We start from the raw sequence: 21,485 nt of genomic DNA on the forward strand, positions 1-21,485 counted from the left end.
ATAATTCCACTAGAAAATGTGTGACACTACAAGAAGAACTTCATCTACTGTGCAATCAGGTATGGAAATATATGCAAGTTGTGAATTGCTTGAAACCTCCCCAGAAACACACAGGTGGGAAAAAAATCATTATTAACTTTAAAACATGGAAATCAGTTGTTTTTACTGAATTCTAAACACACTGCTTTTTAATTTTATACAGCATGTGCCTTTGTAAACAGGACAAGTACTATATAATATGGGTCTCATAATTTAGTATTAAGGACTTAAAAAATAAACAAAGTGAACATCCTGGTAGCATATAGATTAATATGTTACAATATGCAGAGTATAAATGGGTGAAAAATAATTTAACATATGAAGGACCCCATGCTTCCCAATACTTCTGCACACAGCCTGTGCATGCAGACTCTGCTTGGGGGCTAGGGATGTATGAAAAAGTAAGAGTATCATCTTTAGGACATAACCTACTCTTCCCTGCAGATGTTCTGTAGTTCTGGAGGGAATAGACAAGCCAGTCCCACCAAATCGCAGGGGAAGGAGTGCAAGTTACTGCAGACACAGAAATTTGTAACCATACCCACATGCTTCTGAAGCATCTGTGCTTTCTACAGACCACAGCAAGTCAGAGGACTCAACAGCCTTTGGTGGAACCATGGGACAGACAGGTAAGTCCAGAGAGAAGGAACCATGGGAGAAGGCTTACGTTGAATTTCACGCTGTGTTTTTTGGAATTACCTGTATCTTTGCAAAACAAAACCTCTGGGAGATGATGTTTTTGCTCTACAATAAGTGTGCTGCATTTGTTTGGAGATGGATGGAGACTCCACCAGCTTACAAAGGGTTTACACATTTATCCTTTGATATACACAACATCATTTACATTAGCATTAATGGAAGCTACGCACAGATGTCAAGAGAGAGATCCCAGTGGACAGATTTCACTCACAGTCCCAAAGAATGAAAACACACATACATTCATGACACTTCAGATTCTGGGTTTTATCCCCTTTAGAGCCAAATTATCAAAAATGAAAGAGTAAAATCTCTCAAAATATAATCAGAAATTGTCATTTTTTTTTCATTTGACTGTTTTTCATAGTTCATGAAGTAAATACATTCCAAATCAACCCAATGAATCTGAAAAATACAATAAAGATAATTATAAACATAGTATCGTGCACAATTTCTTCTCTTTCATTTGGGTTCTCATATGAAAACACCTCTCTGAAATGTATCCATGTAGAACATGTCTGGGTCCACACCATTCTCACTAAAACATCACACAAGATTTTCACATTATGAACCCAAATGACAAAAAAGATTTTTTTTAAATCTTTTAGTACTTCTATCATTCTCTGATTTTACATAAGCACACAATGACTTCTAGACCTTTTTTTGGCTAAGGAAAATCATTTTTATATGTGATAATTTTAGTTTTAAGAGATAGTTGAATCTATTCAATATTGTTTTCTATGATGAAGAATTCTTTGTGATAAAATGAAAATCTGTGTTTACCCCTCAGTACTACAAGAAAAGCTTCCATCATAATTATTTCTGTGTGTATTAGGAAGGATCTCGGCAGTCTGCAACATCACTAATACTAATTATGAGAGGTGCAGAGCTGTATTAACTGGTCTGGAAACAGCATTAAATCTTCATTTCAAATGTTTTTTATTAAAATATTTTGTCAAAATTTCAAAAAAAAATCCCAGAAGCTCTATTTAAAATATATTTAAATATTTACACTTACTATTCATTTAGTAAGTGAATCCATTTCCCTTTTTTTTTTTTTTAAATTTTGGTGGTGGTACAGCATTTTCAAGTCAGCCTGATGCTGTAACGGCAGTAGACCGTACCACCTACAACTGCCTGAAACCTCAGGAAGTACACTAATGGCTTCAGACAGATGAACTCCTGTGGAGAATATTGGGACCTCCAATGGAGGAAATGCATTCGACAGGGAGAAGAGTTATTAAACGGCAACCACAAACCAGAGGGAAGGCAATAGGAAACCACCCCCTGTATTTTCTCCTATGAGACCAATCATGGCAGAACAAAGGCAACATGATCCATGTGTGGCACTGGATGGTGAGATACCTCCCAGGCCAAAAGGCTCATCAAATTATCCTAGGGAGGAGGTTCCAGCCATCAAGAGTTAAGATGGTGCTGTACCAACTCCTTTGGGAAGTACAGTACCTGATGTTTGCACCAAGGAAAAGAATAACTTGAACCTTCATAAAAGAATTATCGGAACAGGGGTTGCATTTATTTTATTTAAAGAGAACCAAAGTGTGCGCTTGGATATAATCCAATCAGCAATACAATCATTACAATTCGCCTTCAAGCAAAGTCAGTTAAAATGTTGATCATACAGGTTCATGCCTCGATGCAGCTGACAAGCGAACAATTTATGGCATTCTATGAATGATTTGAAGAGACATTTATTAAAACGCCAAGTGAAGACATCACCCTTGTAATTGGAGATCTGAACACAAAAGTTGGAGCTGTAAGCTCTTAAAGAAATAAAGGGAAACAATGGTCTGGGTTTACAACATGAGAGGAAGATGTTTAGTCGATGTCTGTTACTGTAATCATCTGGTCATTACAAACACTATCTCCACCCAACATCCTATATGTTTACATATATGGAGGTCACCCGACAGTGTGACAAAGAACCAGATCAACTATGTAATGATACAGGGACACTGGGGATAAAGTGTCCAATGGACAAAGATGTCCCTGAGTGCACACCGTGGGTCAGACCATCAACTGTTACCCTCAAACATAAATTTAAAATATAAAAAGATAAGACATTTGGCAGGTCCGCTGTGTCTGCACTTGTCCTGAAAACTGCATGTCAAGAACAGGTTTGAGTCACTAGAACAGGTAAAAGAGAAGAACAACCCAAATGAATTTTGGGATAAAATGAAAACTATCATGCTTGAAGCTGCCTAAGCACACATTCCAAAAAGCCAGTGTCGGACCGCACCATAATTAACAGAGAAGGTGACTGAGCTGCCGAAATGACTATGCAGAGTGGGAGTGGCTTGGAGACTGAAGAATGCAGGACAGAAAATACACTGTAAGGAACTGAGCAGACAGATTGAAAGGCAGACTAGAGGAGACAAGAGCAAATACATTAGTGCAAAATGTGAGGAACTTGAGAATTAAAATAATAAATCAAAAGGTATGTTCACAGTGGTCAGACATTTTAGTAAGAAGGTTTCCCTGCAACCAAGCATAATAAAAGATCGTGATGGCAGTGTTTTTATTGAAGGTGGTGATTTCAAACAGAGAGAGATTACTGTGCCAACCTCTATGCCTCATCAGAGCCACTTACAATACAGGATGACAGAAAAGAGAGTACAGAGCCAGAGCCATCAATCCTGAGCGAGGACGTGGTGCGTGCTTTTATGAAAATGAAGCCTGGGAAAGCACCAGGGGTAGATAATGTGCCAGCAGAATTGCTAAAAGTGATTGGTGATGGTGGTATTGATCTCATGGGGAAAATGTGCAACAACGGATGAATTACTAGAAATTGACTGGATAATTGGACAAAGGGAATTTTTCTGCTCTTACCAAAGAAAGGAAATATAACAGTACAGTGACAATCGTACCATCTCCCTGATATAGCATGCAAGTAAAGTGTTCCTCTGTATAATTCAGGATGGCATGAAGCAAATGCCAGAAGCAGAACTACCATCACCACAAGTTGATTTCAGAGAGGGACGAGACAAATATGATCAAACTGCGAATATCCAGCAATCCACTGATTAGGCGTTTCTCTGGCTACGCCAAAGCATTTGATATCATCCATCATAGCACCCTCTGGAGGATACTGGCACATATAGGGATTCCAAAGCATCTAACTGAATTAATCACAAGTCTCCACCGTCAGCAGACCATGGTGCAAACAGCAGTAGGTTTTCCACTGGCACAAGGGAGACAAGGGAGCATTCTGTCCCCAAGTCTTTTTAACATGTATGCAGAATTTATTCTGAGACAAGCCCTGAAAGTTTTGATAAAGTGGAAGGAACTCAGAAATGTTTTTTGTTGCAACCATCCATGGAATTCAACAAATGTTGGAGTCTGTTAAAAACAGTTAATGAGAAATATGGACTATTCCTGAAAGAGGCAAAAATAAAAATGCATGTATCTTGACACTATCAATATCATCAGGATGCCAGGAGACATCAAGATTAATGGTCAAGATGTAGAGGTAGTAGATCAATTTAATTACCTGGGATCAGACATATTCCAACCAAGAAAGCTATTCTAGAGAAATCAGAAGACGACTAGGGATGCCTTGTTCAGCCATGGCCTCCTTTATAAGAGTGTGGAAACACCATGGCCTCTCAAAACATACAAAGGTTCAACTGGTGAAAAGTTTAATTTTTTTCCATAGCGACTTATGGAGGTGAATCTTAGGGAACTAATGTGGATGACTAGAAGAAAACTGAAGCCTTTGAAATGGGGTGCTGGCATAGACTCTTATGTTTGAAATATTATTGGAGAAAAGAGGACTCTCTGCTCTCGGAAATCAACAGGCACAAACGTATGTAGTTTGCTCACATCAGCCAGAGAGATGGAAATAATCTTGAGAAAGTTATCATGGAAGGAGTTCATGATGGGTCATCATAGTAAAGGACCAGCAAGGAGATAAATAGATGGGGTGCCACTCATAACTGGGAGAGGCAGCTGCTGAGTGTCCGAAGTTAGTGATGGATCAAGACTTCCAAAAATTCTGCTGTGATGTCACCAGTATTCAGACATGAATAAATGGACTTTACTAACTTATAGCATTTTTACTGTATTTTTTGACAGTTTGATTATTATTTTATTAGAAGAAACTGCTTTACAAAAACTCATTCATTGTGTCCTACAACATTTTTTAAAATAGGTATTATCCCGATTTTACAGATGGAGAAACTGAGGCACACAGAGGCTAACTGACCTGCCCAATTTACAATTCTGGTGGCTGCAATCTTAGGGTGTCCTATTATATTCCACACATAAAACAAAACTCAGCTAATTCTTAAGATGAACAAATTCTTTACCTGTTGTAAAGAATATATTCCTGAAAACTTCTAAGAGATAATTTAGTATTGAAATATGGGAGTAGAGATGCAGAAATGTGCCTACAAATGAAACTGAGAACAACTGTTGTCTTTAAAATGCCACCTGATTTATTGGCTAGCCATGGAGAAGATTTCCCCCCCTCATTTAAGATCACCCCCCCCCCTCATATTGTATTAACCAATTCCAATTCCTATGCAACTCCCATGAATGCTAATGGAGGTTACTTGTGCATGGTAATGTATATCATACTGGATGTGTATGGTAACCCCACAGAAGTTCTCCTGTGGCCAGATTTTATTCTGCACAAACACAATACTATATGATAAATTCATTCTCTCAGTTTACCTATATGATCCATAAATTTCTTTACTCGATCAGGATCAACACTATTTGCCCAGTAACCTTCTTTCTTGAAATATGAACCAATTATTAAAGCATTTGCATCCAAGTAGCTCCTTGCATTCTCCAGCGTCACTCCAGACCCAATCAGCACTGGAATCTTCACAGCATGTTCAACTTCTAAGGTGAAGAAAACCACGTATGTAAATCCAACATTAGGATTAAGCCTGCTCTAGAATCATTCTCCCTTCTCCCACCCTTAAAATCATAGAGATGAAATTAACCAGCCTTGACTTATCCAATTTCCAACTGATATTTTGCTAAAAAATGATACTGATTGTCAGCAACACATGGTCTTGGTTTCTCTGGTAAAGAATTACATGGCTTGTCTATTGAAACCACTTGTAATGACTGCTAACAAAAGAAGAGCTCTGTGTAAGCTTTCGAGCTTGTCTCTCTCACCAACTGAGAATAAATAAAAGCTATTACCTCACCCACATTGTCTTTCTAATATTCTGGGACCAACATAGCTATAACAAAACTGCATACTAACAAAACTGCATTTGTTTTGTATAGCACTATTCAAGCAAAGGAAACTGAGAGTTGGGGTCACGAGACCCCCATTGGCCATGCATCACACGGCAGTTTCAGTGCTGAGGAAGAGGCAAAGCCTGGGACTGAAATAATTAATGGTGACTCTTGTGACCCCCCACTCCACATGGGGCAATGAGTGAATCCACTGGCCTCACTTGCACTAGCCCTTTCTTCTCCTGCCCCCACAAACCAGGCTGCACAAAGATGCCCAAGAAGTAGGGTTGCCAACCCTCCCGATTTTGCTGGGAATCTACTGGAATCACACTCTGTCTCCCGGAGGCTACTGCAGCCAAACGGAGAGATTTTAAGCACTGACAGTCTGGCGGCACAACTGGGCTAAGGCAGGCTCCCTATCTGCCTTCGCTCCGCACAGCTCCCGGAAGCGGCTGGCACATCCCTCTGGCTCCTGGGGGGAGATCAAGGAGTGTGTGTGTGTCTCCGTATGCTGCCCCCACCTAGGAGCCACTGCCAGTGTGATGTGCTGGTCGCTTTCGGGAGCCAGCCGAGGTAAGCACCGTCCCCCTCACCTCCTCCAGCACCCCAACCCCCTGCCCCAGCCCAGAGCCCACACCCAAACTCCCTCCCAGAGCTCGCACCCGCTCCTGCACCCAAACTCCCTCCCAGAGACTGCATCCTGCACCCCCTCCCACACCTCAATCCCCTGTCCCAGCCCAAACCCCTGCCCCAGCCTGGTGAAAGTTAGTGGGGGAGAGAGAGGAAGGGGAGATGGAGTGAGTGGGGGCGGGGCCTCAGAGAAGAGGCAAGAGAGGAGCATGGCCTCAGGGAAGGGGCAGGACGGGGGCAGGGCAAGGGTGTTTGGGTTTGTGCAATTAGGCAGTTGGCAACCCTACCAAGAAGTCTCTGCTGACCTGAGCTTTTGAGGGAGCTCCCTTGCACAGCAGAAGTATAATGATTCTTCTGCATCTTGGATTCCCTTGTTACTAATATTACATCAGTACCTAGCATCCAAATGAGATCAGAGCCTCATTTTGCTAGGTGCTGTACAAACACATAGAAAGAGGCAGTCATTTATATTGCCGTAGCACCTAAAATAGAACCCAGATCACTCAAGTAGGAACCCAGTGTCTTGGGGACAGAATTTATTCCTATGGGAGTTACTTAAATATCAAAATAAGGATTCTTAACTGTGTTATCAGTTTCTCTCTCATCCCAAAAGGAAAAGAATAAAAACAAATCTTTCTATATGATAATTAAAGTGTAACAGTAACAAGACGACGACGTTATTCTTGTTTCCATTTATGTCAGCACAGATGGGGTTTTTTGGGTGGAGGCGGTGAGATTATTAAAATGGCAGAACTATTCAATAGTGCTGTGTTCATTACAATTCTTTAGTTATCAGTTTAAATCACAATAATGGTAGTTGGAGAAGTGTATATTTCTACCAGGTCTCTTTGCTGAATTCATGCTATACAGACGGCTAGAACAAGATTTTCAGGGAAGAGGCAGCAAAACAGTGTTATTCCCCATGAAAGGAAAAATGAACAGGCTCTCTAGTTGATCTTCTAATTTAGGGGAAGGGAAGTAGAGAAGCAAACAGTGGTCATGAGGACTATTTGGATAACTCCATCTACTTTATTTGCAGGCCAAAGGCAGTGCCAGTAAAGATTGTTTTTGTTTTAAAAGTGCAATGGGACATAAAAGCAGCACATTATTTTACCTAGAAATAACACGTCACTTAAGAAGTCGAATCTTCGCCAGGTTGCATATGGTGAAATTCACCCCTGGGCAGAAGACAAGGCTTATGCAACACTGAAGTCCCTCTTCAGCCCTTGTGCAGTCCCTGTGCACAAGGGTGAATTTCCCTCAGATTTATTCAAGTGACTGTGTTCACTGTGAGATGTAAGCATTCTGAGGTTTGGGGTTTTTTTTTATATGACAGAAATTGATACAAGGCCCAGAGAAAGTAGTTTGTTGTTCAGATCACAAATTTATTATGTTTAGTTTTTTTTATGGAGAAAGGACAGATGATTAACAGGAGTCTCTGAAAGGCACAAATCAGAATCTAGCTATGAAAAAATAAAGGCCCAATTCTAATAGGTGCTGAACTTCCTCATGACTATTAACTTCAAATTGGATCTCACAAAAATGACTCGGTGCCTTGCAAGATTGGATGCTCTATTTGCTTCCTCAAAGAAAATGGAGTAGAGCATTATTTCTGACCTTTACAGACATATAAAAATTGCTTTACTTGGTGATAACAAGCTGGCATAGGTGGTTAAAGCATCAGGGAGCTAAGGGAAAGGATACACACGTGAAATATGAAACTCTGCAAGAAAATGGTGTAACTTGTTAATGATGCTACAGGAAAGGCTAATTATTTACTGCCATTCTGCTTCACCAAGAGAAGAACTACCTATACAAATGCTACTGAAGCTTTCTCTAGGTCAGATGTGCTAGCATTCTTCCATCTAAAACAAACATCATCTGTCACATAACGTAAACACAGAAGAATAAGACCATCCTACAGTGGAAGACAATTTTAAGCAAAGCCTTGCCCTGAATTAGACACATCAGATGAGTTCGGCTATAGCCCCTTTCATGCCTATTTTATATCCTGACAGGAGTCCTGCTCACAATAATATTCATTAGCTTTCCACTATATTATCAAACAAAAACAAAATCAGAATTTTATTTATACAATGCCCTATCTATTAAGAGTACCATATCAGCTTTACTTAGGCTCAAATACAGATTTAACATGACATTCTTTTCACAGATATGCGTTGCAGTACTCAGCTGCTCTCCCAGGAGAATTTGGCCACAAGTCTGTATTTGTTTTTATGAAAAGTGCACAGGACACATTGCAGGCACTATATAATTATACTATGTCAATAAGTAAACTGATCATGCAGGAAGAGTAGAATATCTAAACTGACATATGGGCCTGAGAGAAGCTCTAAGAAGCAAAGAAACTGAAATGTGCTATTTCAAAGGGTTCCTTAAATAACAAAGGATCAAGCATCCTGCTGTAATCCGTGTGTGAAATAGACCTTCCACACATAGATCTGTCCCTTCCTGTGCAGAAGGTGGGACCAGCCAGAAAGTGCCAGAATAGGGAACATACATCATCCCTACTGCCCACTTTGGCATTACATTTGGTTACCAAATTGAGTGTAAAGTCACTCAAATTATTTTAAACAGATACTTTCACACAGTAAGACATAATGTTGATCCATATCAAATGGTTTACATTTTGGTATTGTTTAATAAGACTCGCACTATATCACTGCCCAAATTCTAACTTTTTATTTTTTAAATAGGCAACAGCATTAAGGGAATCAATACAGTATGATGTTTCTGCGTAGTAGAATTAAACAATTATTATGTTTGTTAATTGTCTCTAAACTCAAAACCTTGTTTGTAAGTCTTCAGCCAACTCTTCTCAAGCTACTGTACTTTTTCAGATAATTTTGTGACTATGTATTCTATGTGACGAGATCTCAAAGTTTATACAATTGTACTTAGACATTCCTCTCCTTCAATAAACTAGAACTAGAGGGCACTGTGCTCTTTCTTGTGACAGTATATCTGCATACATGTCTAATAAAAATCAGATGAAATAGGATTTAGTTGCAAAGCATAATGAAAGCTTTTGAACTAGGATATGCACAAGTTGCATGAAATAAAAGCCAAAAATTCATAGCTTTAAAAAAAAGGCAAACAGGGTAAAACTAAACAATGCCCCAATAACTTGATCAAATACTTTTCTTTAACATTTTTTTTCATATGCAATAATCGTTGTACCATACAAACCACTGTGTTTATGGTATATCCTGCACTGTAACACATTTTAGTTATTTGAATTCAAAGGGCTTTTTTTCATCATTATGCTTAGTGCTTGGAAAAGATGCAGATTAGAGACAGGAGTCGTCTCTTTATCTATAGAACAGGTGCAGCACAGGCAGCAGCAATGTGCCTCTACCCCAACATAAGCGAACCACCTATGTGCAGAAAGGTAAATTGGTCTCCAGGTCCCCACTGTGAACAATGCCAACAAAGGTGCAATTATTACTATCTACGCTGGTGGTTTTTGTGACATGGGCACTTGTCCAGTGGTTATTGGACTACAGCCACTAACTCATTTTCCCACAGTTCATCAAACAGTCATCAGATAGTAAAAACTTTTTAGTCACTTCCAACCTGGACTGGATATGGACTGGAGATCTAAAGATGAAAGCACCTATCCTCCAAAAGCAAACCTTGAGCTATTTAGACTTGGACAAGTCTCCCACCATAGATGTTTTTATAATATAATTTTGCCTATCCGAAAGAGAAACACATTCCCAAATAGAAATATAATCTGCTAAGAAATTAAGTGCAACATAAAATGCTCAGCATTCTAGGCTTCTTAATGGCCTCGCAGGGGCAGAATGCAAGAGCACAAGGGACTTTGGGTCCCTCACTTCCTAGACTAGTGCTGCTTAGGTACTTTGTAGAACCGAAGTAGCTGGGTACTACAGAGAGGCCAATAGTCACTGACAGTATAAGCAATGCCTGCCAGCTGCTGTGTGGAATGAACTGGTAGTTGCCTCAGAGGAGCCTGCTTGCCTGCACTCATAAACAGAGGAAAAGCGACATATCTGTAGTCATCTATAAAAGATTAATACATGAGAGATCCTCAGGATAACATGTGAAAGGACCTTTGGTCAGGGCTGGTCATGGCAAAGTATCACCACATTAGGAGGCTTGAATTAAGGTATCGACACAAACTAAAAACAAAATTCTAGCCCCTACACACAGTTTCCTTGTTTGACAGAAACACTTCTTTCCTACCTCAAATCACAGTCAATTCAATACTTCAGAGACAAAGGCACTCGCATTTCTGTATTGTTGCATAACAAATCTGAAAAAGGATATGGCAAAATCTCAATTCCCCTTTCAGTTCTGCTTTCAAGAGACAGCAGATCAGATCAAAGCTTAATTTGGCATAAAATGTTTTAAATTATACATTTTGTAACATGATGAAAGGTGTCCAATTTTGTCTACACTTAAAGTCTTCATTGTAACACAGTACTTCTAACAACACAGAAACTTGTGAAATGCAAAACTTCACTCACACCAACACTCAACTTTGTGTACTGTAGGTCTGATTCCTTTAGAGAGATTACCAACACTGATGTGCTTAAACTGTCATTTCCTACCCTAGAATACTGATTTTTCAAGAGGTTCCTCCCCAATTAACAATTCAAAATTACCGACCCTCTTAAATGAGGGATTGCCACAGGGTCACAAAATCTCAGCACTTAGCTGTGTGACCCAACCAAAACAAACCCAGGATACTAGGTTTGTTGTATTCATGACACAAAAGTGAAAGCCACACAAATGGGTATACTTTGTGTCATTTCTCAAGTCAAGGGAAGCTATGTGCACAGATCCGAGAACAGAATTTTGCCTTCTGGTTTTTATGACTTTTTGAGACTCATTTGGTTTTTCCATTGAAGAAGGGGGAAACAAAAAACTAATTTAAGGGTGTAGATGATACAAAGATTAGGTCTGTCAAATTTATATTCACATTGTTTTCAGAAGGTTCTGTTTCATTAAACAATTTTTGTTTAAAGTAATAGATTTTCTCAGTATTAAGAGGCCTATCTTCATAGAAGGTTAACTTTCCACTGCAGTTTACCTAATCATGGGCTAAAATGTAGTAATTTATCATCTATTCTTTGGCAAGGGCTTTGTTTTAATTCTGTATGTGCATCTGAAAACCTATTTTCACAAGTTTAATATGCCTTGTAACAACATAGTGTTGAACCTATATTATATGGATAAATACTGGAAATTTCCAATAACTATGTAACATTCTGAATGTGGTCTGATACACAGGTCTCAGCTAAATATGTAAAACATGTAGTATGTTTTTCACTGCTTTTTCTTCTTTAGAATTGTAATAAGGAAGGATGACTGACTGACTGTCTTTAGACCAGAAAGAGCCATGTTTAAAGCAGCAAGAATGGAACCCATAAAAGCAGCCTTCTTGTTTCTTCAAATGATTTTTGCTAAAAAGGTGGTAAAAATGTTCCCTGTCTTGGTTGAGCATATCATGATTATTTTTAGAGCCTGATCCTGGGAGGTGATGAACACCAGCCATGTTGATGGGAGCTGACTTCAAATGAAAGTTGTGGCATTTCTCAGATTCAAGCCATTCATCTATGTGAATATCAGTCCTTAACAGAATCAACTGTAACAAAGGAGCAATCCAATCTGTTGAAGACAATTCCAATCTGTGCCAATATAGTAACATTAGGCACCATATATGATATCTACACAGGTCAGAATTCATGGGTCAAGTTGCTCCCCCTTAGAAACAAATACGCCATTTAAAAGTAATTTAAATGTCACACGCTTTTCCATTTATCAGTGAAAGAGAATTCTTTTTCAAATCTTAAAGGCTACACTTCCCCTAGTATTACTGCACTGAAATGTCTAAGGGCATGGCTACACTTGCAGCTGTAGAGCGCTTTGAGTTAAACCAGCCTTCGTAGAGCGCAGTAGGGAAAGCGCTGCAGTCTGTCCACACTGACAGCTGCAAGCGCACTGGCGTGGCCACATTAGCAGTTCTTGCAACGGCCACAGAGAGTAGTAAATTGTGGTAGCTATCCCAGCATGCAAGTGGCTACAAGGTGCTTTTCAAATGCGGTGGGGTGGAGTGTGACAGGGAGTGTGTTGTGTGTATGGGGGGGGGGAAGAGAGTGGGTTTTTGGGAGGCTGAGAGCATGTCAGCAAGCTGTGTTGTAAGTTCAGACAGCAACAGACCCCCCCCCACCCTTTCCCCCCCCCGCCTCTCTCTCTCACACACAGCATTCCACAGTAATGGTTGCTTTGTCTCGGAGCAGATAAGCAGCCGGCTGTCAAGCTGAGCTTTCAAAAGGCATATCCAAAACAATGACAAGAGTGGCCACTTGACTTAAGGGGATTATGGGACATTTCCGGAGGCTGATCAGAGTGCAGTAATGCAACACCTCGTTCACACTGACGCTGGGGCGCTCCAGCGGGGGCGCATCAAACGTTATTCTGCTTGCCGTTATTCTGCTTGAGGTGGAGCACCAGGAGCGCTCTAGCCCTGGAGTCAGAGCGCTCTACGTGCCTTGCCAGTGTGGACGGGTAGTGAGCTAGTGCGCCTGGGGCTCCTTTAATGCGCTGTAACTCGCAAGTGTAGCCAAGCCCTTAATCTCAGCAGATTCCTCTCTTCCTGCTGGAATATCACTTTCACAATGAGAAATCCAATTATAAATATTCTTTCCATGTTAATAGTTAAGTATTTTTAGTTAGCCTAGTTATTAGCCTTTTTTTAAAGGAGGCTATGGACAATCTCATTCTTAAATTATAATCATGTAGAAATTGAGCCTTCCTTTTCTTACAAGATGCCAATATGAGTAACAATTTTACCAAGCATATTTTCTCAATATTTACAATAATTTTAACTTTTATGCTATAAAATTTTTTATAAACATGCTACTGTACATCCAACCAGAACCCAAATCGCTATGGTTTGTGCTAGACCAAATCAAACTCTACAGTGAAAGAAAGCTTCTCTGTTTTTAGGACAGAGAACGTATAGATTTCTCTCTATATTAATCCAGAAAATGATTCACTGGTTGTTGCCCGACCTTCGTGTGACAGCTCTCACCTTTCAATTCTTTAGGATCTGCCTGCATTCCAGTAGCTGTTCCAGTCAATACAATCCCATCAGCGAGGAAGAGCTCAGCAGCCTTAGCAGTCTCTGATATACTGACATCTGCTGTCAGAGCGTGAGCACTGTAAACAGCAGAAACATAACCTGTTGTTACTTTCAGCATACACACTTGCTATCCACCTTGTTTCATGTTAGACTGCTTTTCTCACAACTCATGACTGTATTTCAGTTCCGTGTTGTCAGAACCACGGAAGATTGGCTTTTTGAGTGTTAAGAGCCCTTTTTTACAGTTGAAATTAAAAACACAATGTGAGGAAGAAATAAAAGTTTTGCCATCCTAGCCCCCAAAACCCATTTGTCTCTCTGTCTGGGTCTCACCCTGTCTACACAGTGACTGCTAAATGTGCTAGACTGTCACCCCGGAGTACCAACTGAGCTGGCAGCTTTTGTACTGAGTGCCTAATTTTCATAGATGCTGAACTCTACTGATTTCAAGTGGAGTTGTAGGTGCTCGGCTCTTCTGTAAATCAGGTCCTTGTCCTCTAGAAACTGGACTAAGAGCATCATCTCATTTCATAAAGGCCAACAAAAAGTACTAACTTTCAGTCATTAGCAAGCACTATATATCCTGGATATCTGTCTTTAGAGAAAAAATGAGAGCAGCTATCTTCAAACAGTATTTGCTTCATGCATCCAAAGATGTGCCATTCAAATTTTAAGCAGTAACTGTCAGTAAGATGTGTAAGCTAGCCTTTTTTTCCAAAACCTACATCTATCTACGGCAACTTCAGCTTTAGACAGCTTCAAAAATTTGAGAAAGTTTTAGCCTTTGAAACATCAACTTTTACATTTAGAATTTTCCCTTATCTTTTCTACTATAGAATCAGGAAATACGATAGTTACGAAAGACAATATTATACAGTAACCTGATACCCTGTTCTGGTAGTACTGAGCACTAACCACAAAAGACCAGTAGTCCTAGGACTAGAGTCTTTCTTTTTGGGCCAACCAGATCTGGGAATGGAATAGAAGGAACTTTCTTCACTAATATTGAGAGGCGGTGCCTCTTCCGGCATATTCACTCTGCCATGACCCTCTCCAGTAGTGTGACTGTGCTAAAAAAAGAATATCAAACTCCTTTTTCCAGCCAGAAGAAAGTCATTGTGATGTCAGGGCCTTGATGAGGTTGTGCATATGTAAAAATATGGAGGGAAAAAACAGAGTGAAAGGAAACGGAAATCCCTGAAGCTAGTAACAGAGGATAACCTGGGAAACAGTTTGTCAAGTTAGAGAATTGGATACTGCTAATTCTTGGTGCCGGGCATTTTGTTGTTGTTGTTGTTGTTAGGGAAAACACCACAGCCCTTTAACCCTTGCCCTCTAGTTCAATAATCCTGTGAATATTTGTTTCCCATAAACTGGTTAGATCACATTCTCCTTTCCACTATTAACTAAGCAAATAACAAACACCACATTGCATCAGACGACGAACAACTCAGTGTACATTCTAAATATCAGTATCTCATATGACAAAGATGAGAATACGTGCACAAAGTACCACATTCTGGGACTTCTCAGGAGAAGAAATATCACTGTGCGGATGTTCAGAATATGCAGAAGTGAAGCTAGAAAGAAAATGCTTTGACGGAACCTTTAAACTTATGTTGAAAATGCATTTCATTTCTTATAATGAAATGTTTCTTTTTTTAAAATCAGATATTAAATATGCCCCAAACCTAGCTATTTCCATGACTTTTCCCACACTCTGTACAAACATCTTCCTTGAATTCAAGCTACTTGATACATGCAATTCGCAGCTTTTTGGTTCTCTCTTTTTCTGAATTAAATTTCAAAGAAACATCCAATAACGGAAAGGACTGTGTGACAATTGTGATGAAATGTCAGCTGGAATTCACATAGCTGGCATAAGATGCTGCTGTCTGATAATCATAAAACATACTCCATATCCACATACAGCATTGATTTAAAATTGAAGAAACCAATATTAGATGGAGGGGAAGGGATAAGAACTTTTAACATGGCAAAAATCTCATGATTTAAATGTGTTACATTTGGTAGCCACCCATATAACTTGAAATAGCCATTTTAGATGCTTAATTTATTTGTAAACATAATAAGGAGATACATCTAACTGATATAAAGCATCACGTTATGTCACACATAAGACATTTACAAATTCTGAAAGTTAAACAACTGCAAATTCCAAAGATGTAGAAAGCTGCAGTTTATAGGTGCAAGTTTAATAGTTTTGCAAGACCCTGTGTGAGCAGTAAAGTTCTCCCAATATTCACTTTCTGAGCAATTAATAAGATGAATGTAAAATGAACATCAGATCATTTTTACATTAACACATACGTAAACAGTGCTCATATTTACCTGTGTTTCTTTTTAATATCGGCAAAAATTTGAACATGCTGTGCTCCAATTTGTTTTCGGTATCTTAGCAGATCACCTGCACAGGCATTTATCATCCCTTCATCAGCAACATGAGAAAAAACAAACCCTTCAACTCGGATAAAATCAAGACCTAGAAAAGAAATTTGAAATCTGAAGATGAAATTGAACTGCAAAGAGAAATTACATTTCTCCTAAATTTCATCCTGTAATTACATTTTCGTCTATTCTGATACAGTGTTGAGAGGTTCTCAGACATTGGCACAAAAAGCAAGTCTCTTCTGATAAGCAGTTTGTCAAGCCTAGTTAAAACATGTGTTAATGATTTTTAGTGCAACCCATCACTGTGGCCTTTGGGTGCAGGGCATACATCAAGAGCAACACAAACTGAATTTCCACAAAGAGGCCCCCCACACACACACTTTGTACCTCCCAGGCCCACTACAAGATAAAATCCATAAGATGGATGGTGAGATATCTCCTAATTGCAGCTAAGATACAATCTTTGGATTTTGATGTACAAATTTCAAATTTTAAAACCGATTTCTAAAACTTTCTGCAGTTTTTATTTAATTGGTCAAGTTTAGAGATCTGGACCTGCAATCCTTACAGAGGTTGAATGCCCTATTAAAATTGGGCCCAATTAAAAATGATTTTCAGTTGTGAATTTAGAACATTACTGGTTAACCCAGTAAAATGGCAGTTCTCAAACTTTTGCACACTGTGGGGCACTATTTAAGACAATGACTTTCATTTTTCCCTTTCCCTCACATTCTCTCCCCTCCCAGTATCCCAAACTCACATCTGCCTTGCATCAACTATAGTGTTTGAGTCTATGAAGAAGCAACAATAGGTAGTAAAGGAACAAGATGAATCTATGGTAATTATATGGCTCCCTGCACTGTAGTATCTGAGAACCTCCCTATCTTTAGCTTATCTTTCCTGTGATGTAGGAAAGTGCTATTATCTCCTGTGATAGGGAGTGCACCCCACATTGGCCCTGCAAGAGCTGAGTTGGACCAGGTAGAGAAAATCACCTAATTAGGCTGCAAAATTAGGCTCCCTAATTAGGGAGCTTTAGGCTGGGGATAGCTAATTAGAGAGAAGCTCACCTGCGAGAGACAGGCAGGGCTTCTATAAAAGACAAGAAAATGGAAACACAAGGGGTAGCAGGGAGAAGTGTTTGAGAGGCTGCAGAAGCAAGTTGCCTAGTTATTCCCTGGAAGGAGGGAGTGAGGAGACTGGCAAACCCAGAGAAGTGGGGAAGGCCAGGGGATATAGAAGCATCTCAGGGAAAAGCAGCAAGATACAGGGACTGGACTTCAGCTGCTGTGTAGAGGGAAACCTGAACTAGAGGGTGAGCCTGGGTTCCTTTGCCAGCTACTGCAGTAGTGGCACTGTGAGGAAATGAAACAGAAGACTGCTTGAGACTGCTGGAGAGCAGGACCCTTGATTCATCCACCTGAAAGGGAAACCAGGATAGTGACCTGGCTGGAGGGCTAAGTCAGGAGGACAGCTGTGGCTCCTGAGAGCAAGAGAGGAGCTGCAGAGGAGAAGCTAACTGGGTATAACTGCTGAAAGGGGTGTTGGCCTGACCAAGCTAATCTCCAGAACTGCCAGGAGATGGTGCTATCCAGTGGTTGGCAGAGCACTTTGTCCCATCCCCATTTTACAAATGGGGAACTGAGGCACAAAATGGCTAAACGACATTGCTTTCTGTTTTGTCTTCTGAAAACTGTCAGGTTCAATCTCATCTCTTGTGGTCAGGAGTTCCACAGAAGGGATCTGACACCGAGAATGTTGTCCCCAGCCCCTCAGAGACTCACCCTGGGTTCTATCGACTGCATCATCCTTGTGCAGTAAGCAGTCATGTTGAGTTGCAGCAGAAAAGACTGTCTTAAAAACAGTGAGGCCCTAGCCTATTAAAGGCCATGTAGATAAGGACTAGGCCTTGGAATTGCCTCTGGAAATGTCTAGGTATCAGTCAATGATTGGTCTGCTTAATAAACTACCAGTTGCATGTTATGCAAATTGACATTTCTGTGTGAATTTCACCCCAAGTTGAATGAGTTGCTGTTGTCTCTCTCTGCAGTGATGACTGCACAAACTTCAGGGGCACCATGCTCATCAGATGGGAAAGGGTAATTTCCTGGCTAGATGAAGGTGAAAGAGGACAAGTCCCTTTTGCAAACTGCATGTTTTAAACAGTTAAGAGTCCAAAATAAGACTCTCTACTTCCTGGATGATGAGTGGCAGATACCGTCAGCAGAGGACAATGTTAATATTCCAGCAGCTTCTCAAACTGCTTCCTTCAACCTTTGCAGCATTAACTTAATCTTCCCGGGATTAATCATGAGTCAGCTGTTTTTAATCCACCTTTATTTTTTCTAAATAAATAGAAACAGCCTTCTGGTAACAGTGATGACTCAGTTTGTTTAACAGTTTAGTGTTGTCAGCATATTGACCAAGCATCTCTTTCACAAAGGCTAAAATCTTGATTAATATTAGGGGAGAGGAGTATATTTCACCAGTCCAGTAAAAAAAGAAAATAAGTGTGTTGTGAATTCAGATTGCTGGCTCTACTTTTGATCATTCCTCTAGCTAACAGTAAGAGCCTGGCCTCCTCTCCGATATGGCAACTGCTCCATTCTGAAAAATGTTTGGTGTTTCTTTGGTAAATTTGCAAAGAAAACCCTAGTTACGAACCATGCTATGAGGAACAGCACAACAACAAAGAACAGCACTAGCTTATGGAATCTAGCAGATATTGGTACAGGTGCAATGGTTAACTTTAAGAAACCAGGCACATTGCCCATCTAGAAAAGGCTGACAGCATGCTGATCCAAACATGTACTGAACATTCCTGAGCACATACAAAAAGATATCCAGTGATGCTTGCTGATCAGTAAGAGGCAAAAATACATGTATTTTTGTCTCCTCCACAAATGATCCTGAGAGCTGATTATATGCATCATTCTATGTATGCCTCAATCAGATGTAGTTAATTAAATCCGGATGTACAAACAGGAAAACATGGTAAGAATCAGGGGCGGCTCTAGCAATTTCGCCGCCCCAAGCAGGGCGTCATGCCGCGGGGGGCGCTCTGGTGGTTGCCGGTCCCGCGGCTCCGGTGGACCTCCCGCAGACGTGCCTGCGGAGGGTCCGCTGGTCCCGCGGCTCCGGTGGAGCATCTGCAGGCATGCCTGCGGGAGGTCCACCGGAGCTGCCTGCCGCCCTCCGAGGGACAGGCAGAGCGCCCCCCGCGGCATGCCGCCCCAAGCGTGCGCTTGGCGCGCTGGGGTCTGGAGCCAGCCCTGGTAAGAATACATGGTACACCTGTTAATAATGAACCAATTGAGAACTGTAGCAAACAAATTCAGACACAGAAGTTCTTTGTTTCTCCACAAAAAGCATTTTAAGTTTAATAAAAACAGAATAGAATGAAGATGACATGATGTTCTGATGAGGGTATTAAAATAATTCTTACAAGGTTGTGTTTTAATGATGTGAAAATGCATTGGATATAAAGATATCCTCCAAACAAGAAAATGAACAGAGAACTACACAACATTATATTATCTCCAAGTATTATGGCCTATGTTGTTTGTTTACAGATATTACTATTTTACATTTTAAAAAAATTCTATGTTAAAGCAAAGTGAAGAAGTCAAGCAATCAAGTTAGGATATGCCAGAAGTAAGGTTGCACAAGCAATCTTAATTTGGCCTCCTCATATGTATGGATTATGTTAGCCTTTATTTACATGTTTCTGAGTAGTAGTTGTGTTAGTCTGTATCCACAAAAAGAACAGGAGTACTTGTGGCACCTTAGAGATTAACAAATGTATTTGAGCATAAGCTTTCATGGGCTACAGCCCACTTCATCGGATGCATACAGTGGAAAATAATAGTAGGAAGATATATATATATACACACACACACACACACACACACACACACAGAACGTGAAACAATGGGTGTTACCATACAGGCCTGGTCTACACTAGGCGTTTAAACCGGTTTTAGGAGCGAAAAACCGATTTAACGCCACACCCGTCCACACTGAGAGGCCCTTTATATCGGTATAAAGGGCTCTTTAAACCGGTTTCTGTACTCCTCCCTAACGAGAGGAGTAGTGCTAGTATCGGAATTACCATATCAGATTAGGGTTAGTGTGGCCGCAGATCGACGGTATTGGCCTCCGGGCGGTATCCCACAGTGCACCACTGACCGCTCTGGACAGCAATCTGAACTCGGATGCAGTGGCCAGGTAGACAGGAAAAGCCCCGCGAACTTTTGAATATCATTTCCTGTTTGCCCAGCGTGGAGCTCCGATCAGCACGGGTGGCGATGCAGTTAAAAATCAAAATAAAGAAAGAGCTCCCGCATGGACCATGCGGATGTGATCGCTGATAGAACAGGCAAATCTGTTCTATCAGCGCTCCGTTACAGAAGACAAAATTCAAAATCATTTTTAAAAAATCTCCAGACAGACGCCATAGCTCAGCGCACTGCTGCGTGACAAACGTAACGGAAAGCCAAAGAATCAAATGGACGCTCATGGACTGGAGGACTCAAGCTATCCCACAGTTCCTGCAGTCTCCGAAAAGTATTTGCATTCTTGGCTGAGCTCCAAATGCTTCTAGGGTCAAACACAGTGTCCGCGGTGGGTCAGGGCATAGCTCGGCAATTTACGCACCCCCCCACCCACCCCCAGAAGTGAAAGGGAAAACAATCCTCTCTTGACTCTTTAACATGTCACCCTATCTTTACTGAATGCTGCAGATAGACCCGATGCTGCAGCACTCAACACCAACATCCTTGCTCCCCCCCGCCATGGGTGGCTGATGGTGCAATACGACTGGTACCCGTCCTCATCATCAGCCTATTGGCACATGGGGCAGTGCAAAAGGACTGGAACCATGCAGACTAGCATCAGTGAGGTCTATCAAGGGTGCCTGGCCCTAATTTTTCCTGGTAGATGGTGCAGTATGGCTGATAACCATCGTCGTCATAGCAACAGGGGGCTGAGCTCTGTCAGCCCCCACCCTTCATGTGTAAAAAAAAGATTCAATTACCCCTGGACTAGCAGAGGGATGCTGGGCTCCTCTGCTCCACACTCCTTACTGTCCTGTCTGGACTATCATAGCAGCTGGAGGCTGCCTTCCACTCATTTCTCACTAACAAGTCACTGTGTCTTATTCCTGCATTCTTTATTACTTCATCACACAAGTGGGGGGACAATGCTACAGTAGCCCAGGAAGGCTGGGGGAAGAACGGAATCAACAGGTGGGGTTGTTGCAGGAGCACCCCCTGCGAATAGCATACAGCTCATAATTTCTGCAGGATCTGACACAGAGCAGCTGTGCTCTCTGATACAGTGGTTCTCTAGTACACTTGCC

The 21,485-nt window shown here is 40.9% G+C and overlaps 1 protein-coding gene across 3 annotated transcripts in view; it reads right to left on the reverse strand.

The window, feature by feature from the left end:
* Positions 1-1,089: 1,089 nt before the first annotated feature.
* Positions 1,090-21,485, reverse strand: part of LOC120384609 (uncharacterized protein F13E9.13, mitochondrial-like) — a 44,214-nt gene continuing 23,818 nt past the window's right edge. Inside the window, exons 5-8 of one of the 3 annotated variants that reach the window (XM_039503574.1) lie at positions 16,067-16,217; positions 13,664-13,791; positions 5,428-5,601; positions 1,090-1,140 (exon numbers count right to left, since the gene is read on the reverse strand). In XM_039503574.1, the coding sequence (XP_039359508.1) occupies positions 1,127-1,140; positions 5,428-5,601; positions 13,664-13,791; positions 16,067-16,217 (467 nt within the window). In that variant the 3' untranslated portion in view covers positions 1,090-1,126. Of the gene's footprint in view, positions 1,141-1,179; positions 2,881-5,243; positions 5,602-13,663; positions 13,792-16,066; positions 16,218-21,485 lie in introns of those variants that run through there. The other 2 variants (XM_039503572.1, XM_039503573.1) reach the window with 2 other exon arrangements.

The sequence above is a fragment of the Mauremys reevesii genome, linkage group 16, assembly GCF_016161935.1.
Source record: "Mauremys reevesii isolate NIE-2019 linkage group 16, ASM1616193v1, whole genome shotgun sequence".
Classification (NCBI taxonomy): Eukaryota; Metazoa; Chordata; order Testudines; family Geoemydidae; genus Mauremys; species Mauremys reevesii.